Below are 14463 nucleotides of genomic sequence, written 5' to 3' on the forward strand. Positions count from 1 at the left end.
AGTTACCCTCAAGTTCTCAACAGTGCCTAAATGCCATTTGAAAGTGAAACATTGCAGTGTTGTCTGGGTGGGACCTTGATCACTTGCACGGGGTCATTAATAATGGACTGAATGGTGTAATTTTTTACTGTAGCAGACATTTGCTCCCTGGTGTGACATGAGCCCCAAACCACTCCATTAGTGGCAAAATCCACCAAGTATCTGTCGAGTCTTGTGCCCCTAGTTACAGGATCTGTTTGAGGAATCTGAGCAGCTCAACCCCCAAGATTTGCCTCCACATGGGACTGTTTCTATTCTGGAATAACAGGACAGTAAAAGATTCCTTGGGAGCAGTGCCACACTGCAGCAATTACTGATATACAGGAGCTGTTCTGTGCCACCATGCCAAATGACATACCCCAAAGCAGTGGCTGACAGAAGATTATCTAGCAACACTGACCTTTACAGCACGGCTTGTTTATTCAGACTACTCATGCTGCCCGAGGAGCAGGGCTCTACTTGCTCTTGAGGCCTCTGAATCTATGTTGTTTGTATGCTGCTGGTGGATCTGTGCATCTGCTGGAGATACACCCGATGTTCCTGCACAGCTTTGACCAGTCTACTATGCGCTCAGGATAGAGAAGAAACAGAAAGTCTGCAAAATCTGCCCAGACAAAGCTGCTGGGGTGAAAAAAGAGATAACATCTGGGCAAACCCAGAGAATGGCAGCCTTACAGCTCAGGCTGACCCAAATGTCCGTATCCTCCCACCTGGAAGCAGAGACAGCTCAACATGCAGCATTGGCAAAGGAACTTCCCTCTCTCAATGCTCCACACTGGTTCAAGTCCCCCCTGCCACTTGGGAGGATGTCTGGGAGTACCAGAGGGAAGAGCAGAACCAATAAAGCCTCATGTGCCCAGGGCAGCGGGAGGCAGCGTCGCAAGAACACGGTTCACCGGTGCAGCTACGATCCAGCGGCGCGCACAGGCCGCACCTGGGGCCCACAGCTACAGCGCTGCCAAAAGATCTCCGAGGCGAGAGCAGGATGTGACCTGCCTGACCACGGTTTTCCTCACAACAGAGGTCACGACCACCGACTTTTGCCATTGACCTGTAGCTCAAATAAGGCTTCAGCGGCTCCAGAACTGATGTCCCGGCTCCGCCCCCACTCTCCTTGTTTCCACGCCTCGGGCCGGACCTCCGCGACGCCAGGGTTCGGCGGACTCGGTCGGGTTCCATAGCGGCCGCACTTGCCGCCAGGGGCTGCCCTCAACCCGCGGTTCTGCCACTGGCGCCGACCCGCGCCGGCCCGGCCCGGCTCGACTCGACTCGACCCGCTCCTCCCCATTCCTTTCCTTTCCTTTCCTTTCCTTTCCGCTCCGCTCCGTCCCGTCCCGTCCCCGTCCCGTCCCGTCCCGTCCCGCCCCGTCCCGCCCCGTCCCAACACAGCAGCCCCCGGCAGAGGGACCCGGGGAGCGGCCGGGGGTCCCGGGTCGGGCCGCACCGCCCCCGGGCGGGGCTGGGATCGGGTTTCACATCCTGCCCCGCTCGCGGGCAGAGCGGCCATGGCGGAGAGGTGAGTGCGTCTGCCACGCACCTGTTGAGTGGCGGGAGAGGGGAGAGAGGCGTTGCCGCTCCCCGGGGCAGTGGGCCTGGGCCGGGAGCAGCTCCCGGCTCGGGTGGAAGTGAGGCTGGGAGCAACTCCCGGCTCGGGTGGACGCGGGGCCGGGCAAATCGACGCGGCAGGTGAAATGCAGCCGAGTTGAGCCTTGCCGAGCCGAGCGGTCAGACTGGCGTGGAGCGGTGGTCCCGGGCCGCCTCCCGCCGCGCTGGGCTGTCCGTGGCGGGACCTCCCTCTCGCACTGTTCTAGCTCCCGCCGGGGCCTCCGCCTGGGGCCGGGGCTGGGCTGTTTGCGGCCTCCGAGCAAGGCGGGCGGCCATGAGCTCGGCTGCGCGGAGCCGGCCCGGCCCTGACTCGGAGTCCTCCCTGGCTCCGGCGCCTCCCCGGGGGCTGCAGCCGGACTCTGTCGGGTGCCCTCGCACCTCCGAAGAAGGGCGGCTCGTCGGGAGCACACCGTGGTTTTGTGCCCGATCCGGCCGGGCTCGCTGGCGATGGGCAGGGTGCCCCCGTAGCTTTCTCTTTTTCGCTTAAAAAATAAGCGCTTTTACAGAATGACAGTGAAAATACTAACGGGTGTGGCTGTTGCACTGTGGCCAGGAGAGGGTTCTGTCCTCTCCTGGAAGTGGCTAGGGAGACAGATCACCTGTTGGCAGTGAAAATGGAGTGCCAGGTAGCCAGGCCAGTTTCCCAGGCTGCATCCGGCTTCCGACAAACGCAGGCGGATTTTACGGCTCCAATGAATAATCCCATTGAAGGAGGACTCTTCCTGGTACCTCTGCGCCTGGGATTATCGGCCAGAGTGGTTAAATTAAGTTTGGTTCTGCCAGGAGGAAAGTGCAAAGCCTGGCAGAGGCACTATCCTTGCTGTTGCTGATGCCAGTTGCTGTTGTGCTGTTTTGCTGGTGATTTTTTTTTTTAATCCTAGGTTAAATACTTGACCGATTTAAAATTCCTGCAGTGTGACTCTCCAGGGCTACCAGATTTCAGCTGGCTTCTCACGTTCTCATTGGCTGGGGGAGAGTTGCACTGGCCTTTTGCTCAGTGCCTGATTGGTGATACAAGGTGCTTGGAATAATTTTTTATTTCTCTTGCATTTGAGGTTGTTTTATTTCTTTTTCCTTCTGTATCTCCTGCAGCAGACCAGGGTTTGAGTTAGTCTGTAAGGAGCATTGTGAGAAGGGATAGCAAATCCCATTGAGGGTGGCCCTAGAATACCAGAATTCAGATAGAGCAAAATGATGAGCACAGCAGCATTCTCTCATCTTGCCAGGAGCAGCACCTCGCAGCAGCTGCTTCTGCCTCTGTGCTTGTGACAGTCAGAGGTGCTTGGAGATCGAGGCTGTAGATTCCTCATTTTGGGGTAAACTCTAAAGCCTGACAAAATTGTGTAGGTTTGAGGCTATCATTCCACTAGCTGGTGCAGATGAGTACTCCAGCAGAAGCTGGAACTTCTTGTGCTGAATTTCACTGTGTTTTACCTGTGTTATCTCTCGCTGTCTCTGTAGTACTTTTGAATTTGGCTTTTGCTGGGTTGACAACTCTTCCTATCAGTTGGATGGAGCCTATTGGGAGGGATGCTGAGATCACAGCAGATTATAGGAATGCAGATTTAAAGCCACAATTTTGTTCAGATAGTTCACATGCCTTCTGTATTCACAGGTTTGCATAGCTGAAACAGATTTCTTGGCCTTAGCTGGGTGAACATAAGCTACATGAACATGAGTGAGATCTCAGTCCATAGGTCTGGTGCATTTTGTAATTGAGAGAATTTTATGGTCATCCTTGTAGTGCAAAAGTCTGCATTCAGCCTGACCCTGACTGGATTTGCAGCAGAAATCCTCACGGGAGATGTGTAATGTGCCACACAGAACAGGACTTACCAAGTGCTGCCCTGCTTTAGGGACACAAAAAAAGTGCCTCCCATTCAACTGACTTACTTGATTTCTAGAAAAATGTAATGTGTGGTAAAAAGATGAAAGGAGAGCCTGGAATTCCTGTAGTGAGCTGCCTATGGGGTAAGAATGTCTTGAGGATTTCCTAGTATTGGTGTCTGAGCTTTGATGCATTTTTAAAATCCATTTTGCTGTTCTATTGGGGCTGCCTTCACAGAATTGGGGTAACTGCCTGATAACAAACGGGTAAAGTTCTGTAAACCAGGGACCAAGGGATTTTTTTCCCCTGAGAGCTGTGGAGGAAGAATTATTAGCATTGTTGCAGGACTGTGGGATGAGCTTTAAGATACATAAAATCAACTTTAATGGAATTACTTCTGCAATTAAAGGTAATACAGCATAAACAGCTGTAGGATTCTGACTTTTTGGCCCATGAGGGTGGCTTGTTTTTTTCCTTTCCACTAATGGCAGTGCCATTTAGTAAGTATTCATTAACCCTTTTTTGGAAGTCATACATGTCATATCTGTATTTCCTGATGGGTAAATGCTTTAGTAATGATACTACTTGGGTTGCCATTTTATTTATGGTGAAGAAAGCTTTTAAGTGTGGGCTTGCTGTTTTAGCAGCATGTTTGTGGCCATTTGAATTAAACAGCCTCAGGATGGGTGCAAAGGGACGTCTTCCAGCCTACCCAGAAATACTGAGGTTGCTGAAGTCATGTTAGTTGGGTGGAAGGACTGGGAATGGTATTAAGTGTGGTTGTTCAGCAGGCAACCTGCTGTTCTGGTTGGCTGTTTCAATTTGATTTATACAAAATATAAAGGATTTATGTTTTGTTGTGATTACAATGAGGACTCTTAATTTTGTTATTGAATCTTGAGTCATTTTAGTATAGTTTGTTGTTTTTAGTTAATTCAGATTAATTCAGGCTATGAGTTTGCATGAGTACCAGTTTCCATGTTTTTTAGCAACTTTAATTTAGGAGTGAATGAAAACTCCTGACACTTCATCACCCTGCCCTGAAGCTGCTGATGGGCTCTGTGTGTCTGAACTCAGCTGTGACTTTGCAGCAGAGGGGTCTTCTAATTTTGGCAGGGCATCCAAGCCTCTCACTGTTGTGCCGTGCAGAGCCCTCTACATCCTCTGAACTGGGTCCATGTGCCCTCTTCTGGTTTAGCCTCTTTTTAGCTGGCTTAAATAAGGTCATGAATAAACATCCTCTCTTTAGCTAACTTTGACCGCAAGACAAGCCTGCGCCCCTCAGCAGGTCATCCCACTCTTGTCTGCTGAATGAGCTTTTTCTTGGGTGGGCTGGATGGTGGTAGTTCACGTGGCAGTAAATAAACTGGGATAGCAAAAGTCTCTCTTAGCTCTGCAAAATCAGTGGAAATAAGTGCAGGTGGGAGAAGTTACTAGCAAACCTGACCTCTGCCATATGCTTGCTCCTGTTGTCACCACTCCTCTAAACATGCTGCTGAGCTTGTAAGCTTACCAGGGAAGTTCTCTTGGAATGAAATGTTTTAGGGTGACTCGCCTAAAGTGAAACCAGGAGTTTGTTTTCCTCCAGTAACTCTTCTGGCAGAAGCAGAAGAGGGGCTGTAGAGGACAAAATGGTTGTCCTGTCTACCGTTGCTGCCAAAACTTTTTTAAGATGCTTCCATCAGCAGGCCCAGCATGGCCCAGAGCTAGCTCCTAAGGGGCAGTCAGACCTTCCAGTGTTTGCCTATGCAGATAAATCCTGTTCTTTGGGAAACGCCTTCAGACACATCAGAGTCTTTTGATGGAAACTAATCAGCAGTTCAAGGGAAAGGAGTGTTTCCTCTTTCTTGTAGTCTCCTTTTCCAATGTTTCTGTTCCTCCTGTACTCCCCAAATGGCTTTCTCAGTGGATGATGCAATTAGGAGGAGATGCTTGCAAGCTTTCAGCAAATAGATAGGTCAGAAATTTAGGCTCCATCAGTCCTCCTCAAATGGAGTGCAATTATTTGTGTCTTGTGACGTGTATACGCTTGTGTTTCTATAAAAAGTCCCCCAGGCAGATTCAAATAGTTCAGGAAGTGCCTCTTATCTGTAATAAAAAGAAATTCCAGAACAGGCAATGGGATTTGGTTTTAGCTGGATTCATAGGAGGTTCCTGAGTTCTGCTGTCATTATTACATATTTAATGTTAATTCCTGCCTTCGCCAAGGAAGGCTGTTCCCGTGTAGGAAAGACAGCTTTAATGAACAAATAATTTCTTGTGCTTTTTAGTAGCTCAGTCGTGAGTATCCATTGAAACAAGCTGTCTGTTTGATGGGTTTTATGCTTTTCATGAGGGAGAGTAATCTGCTTTGGATAGTTTCTTAAAGTCAGTTCTTGGAGTGGCAGGAAAGTATTAACTAAAGCAGCAGCCATGAGGTCCGTCTGGCTTATGCATCTGGAAGAGACACTGTAGGTCAAGAGAAAATTCTTTTGTGCTTGGTCTTTGTCTTATGGGATAATGAAAATACCATTATTTGGCATATATTCTCTCATCCTAATTACTGTTACATGAGTTTGAGGTTACTGCTGTACGGATTAAGTGTTTTATATTTCCAGTTGAGTGTAGCCCAGTAAATTCCAGTGCAGCTGGTGTCAACTATCTTCCAGCTACTCTCCCAAGCTTTTTTCTTTGTGCGTTGTCAGCTGCCATTTTTTGGTTATGCAACTCACACAGCCAAGAGATATTTGGAAAACTTAAAATGAGACTGCTAGAGATCCAGATTTTTTGCTTGCAGCAAAACATGGGAGAGGGAAAGGACTCTGTGATTCCCAGGTGAGTGTTGGCATGGCAAAGGAGGCATGGCCTCCCCCTGTTACATGCTTCAGGCAAAAAGAAGGGGCTTGAGGTGAACAATATCAGCTTTAGAAAATTCTTCCTGAAAAAAACACACTGAAAGATTAAAGTGCTGGAGATGCTGAGTGTATTTTTTTCAGGCTCTTTTGTCTCTTTGTTCTTTAGGTCTTGTATGAAATTCCAGCAAGGGCTCTATGCTGCAGAGCGCTAGAACTTCTGAAACAAAAAGCTCTTAGTAAAATTATTTGCTGACATCTTTATCATCCACCAGAGGCAAATAGAAATCTGGTTCTCTAAGGAGGGTGTATTTTCTTACCCATCTCGTACCCTCTTGTACCCCTTACTTTGCTTGTGCCCAGCTCCCTGAACCAAGCTCTTGCTGTGCTTTGTCTTCCTCAGTGGCAAGTGCTTCAACATGGGTAAAGATGAAGCGGGAGCACCCTGTGCTCCCCAGATTTGCTGTGTGTTCCTGTCTCAACTTGAAGCAGAGCAGTCCTGGGCCTCTCTAAACCAACCTTTTTCTTAGCTGCAGGGTTTATGATCTACCAAAACCAAACAAGCCAAGAAGGGTTCCCCCACACAAACCTGTCCTGGGTTCACTTGTGTGTGTAACTTTGCAGCTGTGGGACACTGCCATAAGGCACTTTGCTGTGACAGATGGGGCTGTTTCCTCCCTGGGCAAACAAGGTTGCTACTTTTTGCCTGGAAACCTGTCACTGAGGCAGAAGAGACTCAGTGTAGTGGGATTTTGTGTCATTGTGGACATCATGAACTTATGGCCCAGGGCCAGGTGCTCTGTAGCAGGGATAGCCTCTTTGTTCTGTAGCTCTGGTATTTTCTGTTTGCTTTTGCTTGTGTCATTCATCTGGGAAAAAATAAACAAAGAGGCTTACTGTCTCCATCACTAGCGATACCAAGAAAATCCCTGCATAATGCTGCCTGATGAGCTGAGACTGAACTCAGCAAATCCCTTTAACCACATGGAGTTCAGCTGTCTTGGGTTTTTCTGACTCTGAGGCAGTGCAATATGTTGTGTACAAGCAGCCAGGGCTCAGGTTAGAAGGATGAATTGGTGTAAAATATTTTCAGTCACAAAGGAAAGTCAGTGAAAAACTTACAGGACATTTTCTAGCTGAATAATTAAATACAGGCCCAGGGAATGCAGTGCATGAGCTGTGCTGTGTAGTCTTGCTTGGAAAGATTCCTCTGCACTGGCTGGAGTGGCTGACTCACATACTGTTGGAATTCCACCCTGCCTGCTGGTCCTGGCCACGTCACCTGCTTGTCACCCCCACTGCTCATCTGCTGGTGCAGTTGTACCCTGCCACATTGTCTTATCTGCTCTGGGCTTGTCCCCATATGCTGTTGGTGCCATGTGAGAAATATCAAGTGCAGGGTTGTTTCCAGATGTTGAGTAAACTGTCCCATTGTAATCTAGGCACTACGTCTTCCATATAGGTATTTAAATAGAAACCCAAGGTTCAGCTGTTACTTTAAACATGGTCAGTTTGCTGTAAAGTGATAAATGCCATATTTGGTCATCTTCTGGTCCTGTACCCATTTTTTCCTTCTGTATATTGTAGTTCTTTGATAGTCCCTTGATATCTGCAGCTATCCAGCTGTGCATCAACCACATTGTTTAGCTCTACTTGGCTCCCTAGATCCAGTAGTTATGCTTGGGATTTTTTTTTATTAGACCTTCCAAGTATTGCTCTAAGCTAGGTTGAGAGGAGAAGCTCCAACTGTTTTATGTATTCTTGATCATCACCGATCGACATGAAGTGAAGCAAAGAGAGATGGTGAAATGGCTGTGAGCTGTGGTGCAGACCCTGCAGTGGAGCTGGCATGAGTAGCGTTTAATGTAGGCCTAAGGACAGATGCTTAGTGTGTTGTAATGTGGAGGTATATCATCTTAGCAATTTATGCCTGTGAAATACAATGAATAGTCTGGGTGAGATATGGCTGAGTTGCATTTAATCAGCCTGGTAAAAAGAGTGTGACGGAAGTAGCATTGGGGCTTAGAGGGCAACTTTGTGCTTGAATTGGTGCAGTCCCGAGTTAGAGTACAAATGGCCTATGAATTTTGGCTTGGAAACTCCGCAGGGAGCTTGCCCCTGAAGTAATCTACTCTAATTTTCATTAAATTACTTTAAAAATTTCTGAAAACAATGAAAAGCAAATATGCTCCTTTTTTAATACAGAGGGCTTAGAAGCTGCTGAGGAAATGCCTGGTGGTGGTATGACAATCCAGCCTAAATTTACTAAAGCTGTAGTTTGAAATTAGTCTAAAACACAGGTTTAAGAGTCTGGAGACTTCCCAAGTAGAAGTCTGTTTTGGGATGGCGATAAGTAGGAAAAATAAAAAAGACAGTGGTGATCTGGAGGTGAAGCTGTGCACTGCCACCTTACTTTTTTTTTTTTTCTCCTGGTTCTGAGACCTGTTGCCAGAGTGGTTGAGTTCATTCAAGCAAGAAGAAACCACCTGCTGTTAGTTAGCAGGCTGAGTTATCCCTGTGATGGATTTGAGGAGCTCTACTGGCCTCATGTGATGAGTGCTGGGGATGGGGAAAGAGTAGGAGGGTGTCATGGACAACACATCACTGAATCATCCACTCTGATTTTAGCGTGCCATTGTGCCATGATGTTATCATCATGTTCCCTCTCCATGGTCTGTTGAGCCAGCTTTTAATGTAATACTGTTGAAGTGACTTTGGCCTTGAATTCTAAATGCTGCTGCAAGAGGAAGGCTGGCAGAGATACTGTGGGCAGAACTTTAGTGGTAACACTTCTTTGGGTTGATCTTGTTCTTGAAACAGGAAAGGCTCTATGAGTTTGGCGTGAGGGGCATGTCAGGGATTTCAGCCTTTCTGGCTCCCCATAACTTCCCTAGGAAGGTAGCCTCTCGCTGTCCAATGACGCCTCCCTGTCAGCCATCCAGTGCTCTAATAGCTGAGCACTTTTATGCTTAAACTTTATTTGGTCTTGGAGGGATGAAATCACTCACTATTTTCTCTTTAGATAAGCAAAGCTGCTGCTGAGCTGTGAGACATGGAAACGAGCTTTTGGGTACCTGGTGTTCGGTGAAGTTGTACTTGCTGTGGGGCTACAGGGAAGTTTCACCTTGGGCTGCTTTGTCCATCCCACTCTCTCTGCAGCAGGAAGCAAAGACTTCAGATGGGAAGGAGGGAACAGCATGTTGATCACCAAATGATTTAGTGAAACTACTCAGAGTTCAGCTGGAAATGCAAAAATTAATATGTTCCAGTAGTTGTGCTCTGGTCTGGATGGCTCAGCTGAGCTCCAGAAGTATTGATTTTGAGCTGCTGTGGAATCTCACTGGGGAGGAGCAAAGTTTTCTATTTTAGGGTGTCTCCTGATACAAGGTACATCTTGTACTCTGGATGAGAAATAAAATAGCCTCTGCACCTGGCCCAGACAGCTCTGTTACCTTGGTCTTGCCAAGGTACATGGCACCAACTCCAGAGTGGAGTTGGGCTGCAGGGACCTGCATGTGGTGGGCCCTTGGTGCAGACAGAGGAGGGCATGCAGTTAATTCCTGTTGCTTTGCTCAAGCCTCTGCTGCTTGCAACGGTAGTTATTTCTTCAAGAAAGAGCATGTGGGTGGTTGGAGAACAGACAAATTTGTCATGGAACTGCCAGCAGTGCAGCTTTCTTGACCTTCAAATTCCAGCTGGACCTGGCTTAAACCCAGGGGTTTTATGGACTGCAGAGATTTGAGGAACTTTAGATGAATTAACAGTATTCCCCAGAAATTACCATTTTGGGTCTGTTTCTTATGGTAGGAATCTGTACTGCTTTGCCTATAGATCTATAGCTGTAAACCTTCCTAAATGGTGTGGGTGTTTGCCCTGGGGAAGACAAATGTGAACTGTGGTATGAAGAGCTTTAACACTGAGATGTACCTGTGCTAGAGCTTGGACTGCTCTGTTGGCTCTCTGGGTAGTGTGGCCTGTCATTAGGACAAGCAATATGTGGGCCCATGGACAGAAAGAAATATTGGGGTGGCTGACTGTGGAAACTGGGTGCTGCTGCAAGGGGCATTCAGCCAGCCTCTTCTTGGGTGCAGCTCTGTTGTAGCAGAGCTCTCTGTGTTGCTCAAGATGCAGGATAGTATTGAGCTTCATATTTCAACTTCACACCTTGCTAAGCTATGAGAGAAGATGAGAAAAGGAATGAACAGCTGAGAGACGTAATCCTCACTTTTACTGTGCTTCAGGCAATAATTGATCCATGATGCTTTTACTTTTTAGATTAAAACCTGTTGCTGACTAAACTTGTTTTGCAGTTTGTTAGCCATGGGGCCCAGCTTTTTGTCTCTTGTACATCTCCTGCCAAGGTCCAGCTGGCCTCAACCTTGGCTACAGCTCTACGCTCAGTAGTGCTGAAAATAAACAAGGGAGAAGGTCTAAGCTGTGGCAGTTCTTTGGAAGGGAGATGCTGTTGCAGGGTGCTGCTCTCCTGGAATCTTTTCTGCCCTTTGATGTCATCCTGTATTCCTCCTGGGAAGGAGAAGCCTTGACCCCTCTACCTCTCACCTGGTGGGTCCCTCATGAGGTGCTTTGTTTATGTAATGTGTTTCCAGCTGGAAAAACATCTAGTTTTGGGCATCTGGAAACTGAATATGCAATTACCTGTGAAAACTCAGTACATATGTGCTGAATAGTCATAGTAATGCGAAGCCTGGGTTTGTGATGGGATCTTTGTGACTGGTAGCATAAAAATAAAATAAATGAGACTTGTCTGCCTCGCCCCAGAGCTGGTGTTTACTCCTGAGTCTGCTAAAAAGGGGCTGTTTGCTGTCTTGTACGAAACCTGAGATCTGTTCCTTGGATAAAGAGGAGCTGATCGCGACAGAGGTGGCATAGAAAATATTTAGTGATTATATTACCAGCTCAGAAGGAATGGGTACCTCCACCAAGAACAGATCAGACTTTTTTGTTTGGCCTTTTAAAGAGAGACACAAAAAAAGGGAAATGTGCAGGGGAAAGAAGGACAGTGGAATGAGAAGCAGGCTTACCAAAAAGGGGAAGTTGTATCCAAGCAAGAAGACCAAAAAAACTATTTATTTCAGCAGATTGCGTGTAAAATCAAAATAAGGTGGGCCAGATTAAGACTTTTGAGGAGTGAATTTGCCAAATATTAAACTTTCAAATGCATTGAAGCCTTTTGGAAACTGGCAGCAGAAGAGATCAAAGTGTAAGAGGCACAGAAGATAAAGCTATCACAAAAAAACCTTAACCATTTTTGGCCATCTTGACTCCTGTGGAGGAGCTTTGCAAACTTCAAGCTTGCTACAGAAGAACTGTCGGAGAAGTTATCTTGCATTGAACATCAGTAGAAATAGCTTTAGAGCAAAAGAGGAACTGATAAGAAACTAAGAAACGGATAGCATTTACTCAAGAGTGCCAAAGCATCTTAAACCTGAAATTGCTGAGATGCTTTCATGTGTATCCTACTGCTAAAGTGCCCTTGGTATCACATAAATTGGTGGTGGCAAATGCAATAGCATTTATAAAGGTTGAGAGTCTTGAGGAAATTGGAGAAGTGGCTCAATATTTGTCCATGTGCAATGCTAGGGAAGGGCTGTGAAGAGTATTCAGGGTTTCATGGGCTGTTGGGTCTGATCCCTGTGTCTAAGTCTCTGCAATGAAGAACAAGTCTGCTGAAGATGTGACCAAGCACAGCTGCTTGAGCAGTGTTGGGAAGGCTGTTGTAAAGGCAAGCCCTGCCTCTGCCTCATGGGTCTGCTGGAGGTTGAGGAGCATGCTGGGATCAGGACCACTAGGCTTCATGTGTCTGTGTTTTCAGACAGCCTTTGGCAAGTTTCTCTGCCAAAGGCTTTGAAGAAAGAGTCGCTATGGGCATGGAGGAAGGGTCTTGTTGTGGACAAAGAGCTGGTGAAAGCACAGACTACAAAGGGTAGGGCTTACTGGTCATTTTCCAGTCTGGGGAAGTCAGCGGCAAGGCCCGAGAAACTGGTGCCGTGAGTGTTTTGCACCTTACGGATAACCTCAGGTGAGTGCAGTGACATTCCCAGGTTTGCAGAGGATCCTCAGTTTCTTTAGTGGGTTGAATAGCTCACTGAGGGTGAGGGAATCCATAAGAACCTCAGAACTGAAGAAGTGGACTGATATGTGATAGATACGTTTCAGTGTAGGAAAACATGGTGAACAGGGAAAAATTACCTGTACTGGACCTGTTTGATACTCATCCTGGAACTAGTAGTTATAGCTTGAGAAGGAGCTTGGAGTCATTGACAGTTCTCTGAAATCATCAGTTCTGTCTGTTATGTTTGTCAAAGAAACCAATCAGCTTTGGTCAGCATCAGCAAGGGAGTTAATACTGAAGCAGAGGGCATCAATTTGACTCTCTTTAACAGTTTGTTCGTGTCTTGGAGACTGCATGCTGTTCCGATTTCTGCATTGTGAGAAAAACAGTGGTGTCAGAGAGACTGCAGTGAAGATAATTATAATTACTAAAGGACAGAGCAGCTGCCTTATGAGGAGAGAGTGTAAAATTGGTGATTCCTTGGTTTGGAAAAGTCTTGCATAGCAGGATTAAGGTATGCAAAGTCATGGAGGTTATAGAATCAGAGAATGGTTTGGGTTAGAAGGGGTCTTAAAGATTACCTACTTTCAACTCCCTGTCATGTACAGGGGAGTTCTTTCACTAGGCCAGGTTGTTCAGAGCTCTATTCAGCCTGGCCTTGAACAACTCTGGGAATGGGCATCCATGATTATTCTGGGCAAACCCATTCCAGTGCCTCACCACCCTCTTAGCAAAGAAGTATCTAGTCTAAATCTACTCTCAGTTTGAATCCATTCCTCTTTGTCCTGTCACTGCATGTGCTTGTAAAAAGTCCCTGTCCATCTTTCTTGTAAGCCCCCTTAAGAACTGGAAGGCTGCAATTATGTCACCCCTAAGCCTCCTGTTTTCCAGGCTGAACAAACACAATTCTCTCAGCCTTTGCTCCTAAGAGAGGTGCTCCATCCCGCTGATCAGCCTGGTGGCCTCCTCTGGACTGGCTCCACCAGGTTCGTGTCTGTCTGGCACTGAGGACTCCAGAGCTGGATGCAGCACTGCAGGTGGGGCCTCACCTGAGGGGACCAGAGGGGCAGAATCCCCTCCCTTGGCCTGCTGCCCACACTTCTTTTGATGCAGCCCAGGACATGGTTGGTGTCTGGGTGCCAGCACACACGTCCAGGCATGTGCAGCCTCTCATCCACCAGCACCCCCAAATCCTTCTCATGAGGGCTGCTCTCAACCTGTTCCTGCCCCAGTCTGGATCAGTACTGGGACTGATACCCAGCCCAGATGCGGCACCAGCATCTGGCCTTGTTAAACCTCAGAGATTCCCATGGGCCACTTCTCAGGTTTGTCCGGGTCCCTCTGGATGGCCCTGTCCTTCAGGTGTGTCATCTGCAAACCTGTTGAGTGTACACTTGTTCCCTTCATGTAGTAACAAAGTTATTAAACAACACTGGTCCCAATAGGGACCCCTGAGGGACCTCACTTGTCACTAATGTCCATTGGGACTCTGAGCCATTGAGCACTACTGTTTGGATGTGACTGTCCAACCACTTTCTTATCCATCTAACAGTCCACTCATCAAATTAATCTCTGTCCAATTTATAGAGAAGTCCATATAAATGACATCTCTGTCCCCTCCCTTGTCTACTGAACTATGCCACTGTGCGAGGCCACTGGGTTGGTCAGGGAGGACTTGCCCTTGGTAATGCCATGCTGGCTGCCCTGAATCACCTTCCTGCCCTTAGTAGAGCTTCCAGGAGGGTCTGTTTCATCATCTTCCCAGGCACAGAGGTGAGGCTGACAGGCTGGTAGTTCCCAGGGTCCTCCTTTTTACCTTTTTAATAGTTGAGGACAGTGTTTCCCCTTTATATGGATAAGTTGACTTTTTTCTACCAAGTCTCGTGGCCCTAGAAACTATGGGCACTTGGTTAAACCTAAAGGAGATTGGTTTGTAGCAGATAAGAGGAAGGCCATTTATTTTACACAATCTGTGATGAACTTCTGGTTTCAGTGTTCTTGGGGGTCACTGATGCAAAAGGCATCATCAGGTTGAAAAAGTATTTGGGTAAACTTATAGACAGTCAGTCTGAAATAGTTACTAGGAA

At 47.2% G+C, this 14463-nt stretch overlaps 1 protein-coding gene across 2 annotated transcripts in view; it reads left to right on the forward strand.

Annotated features, from left to right (window-relative positions):
* Positions 1 to 1396: 1396 nt before the first annotated feature.
* LOC135281854 (rho GTPase-activating protein 39-like) overlaps positions 1397 to 14463 on the forward strand; it is a 55049-nt gene continuing 41982 nt past the window's right edge. The window contains exon 1 of one of the 2 annotated variants that reach the window (XM_064391114.1): positions 1397 to 1555. In XM_064391114.1, coding sequence (XP_064247184.1) covers positions 1545 to 1555 — 11 coding nt within the window. In that variant the 5' untranslated portion in view covers positions 1397 to 1544. The remainder of the gene's footprint in view (positions 1556 to 14463) is intronic. The other variant, XM_064391116.1, reaches the window with a different exon arrangement.

The sequence above is a fragment of the Passer domesticus genome, chromosome 16, assembly GCF_036417665.1.
Source record: "Passer domesticus isolate bPasDom1 chromosome 16, bPasDom1.hap1, whole genome shotgun sequence".
Taxonomy (NCBI): Eukaryota; Metazoa; Chordata; class Aves; order Passeriformes; family Passeridae; genus Passer; species Passer domesticus.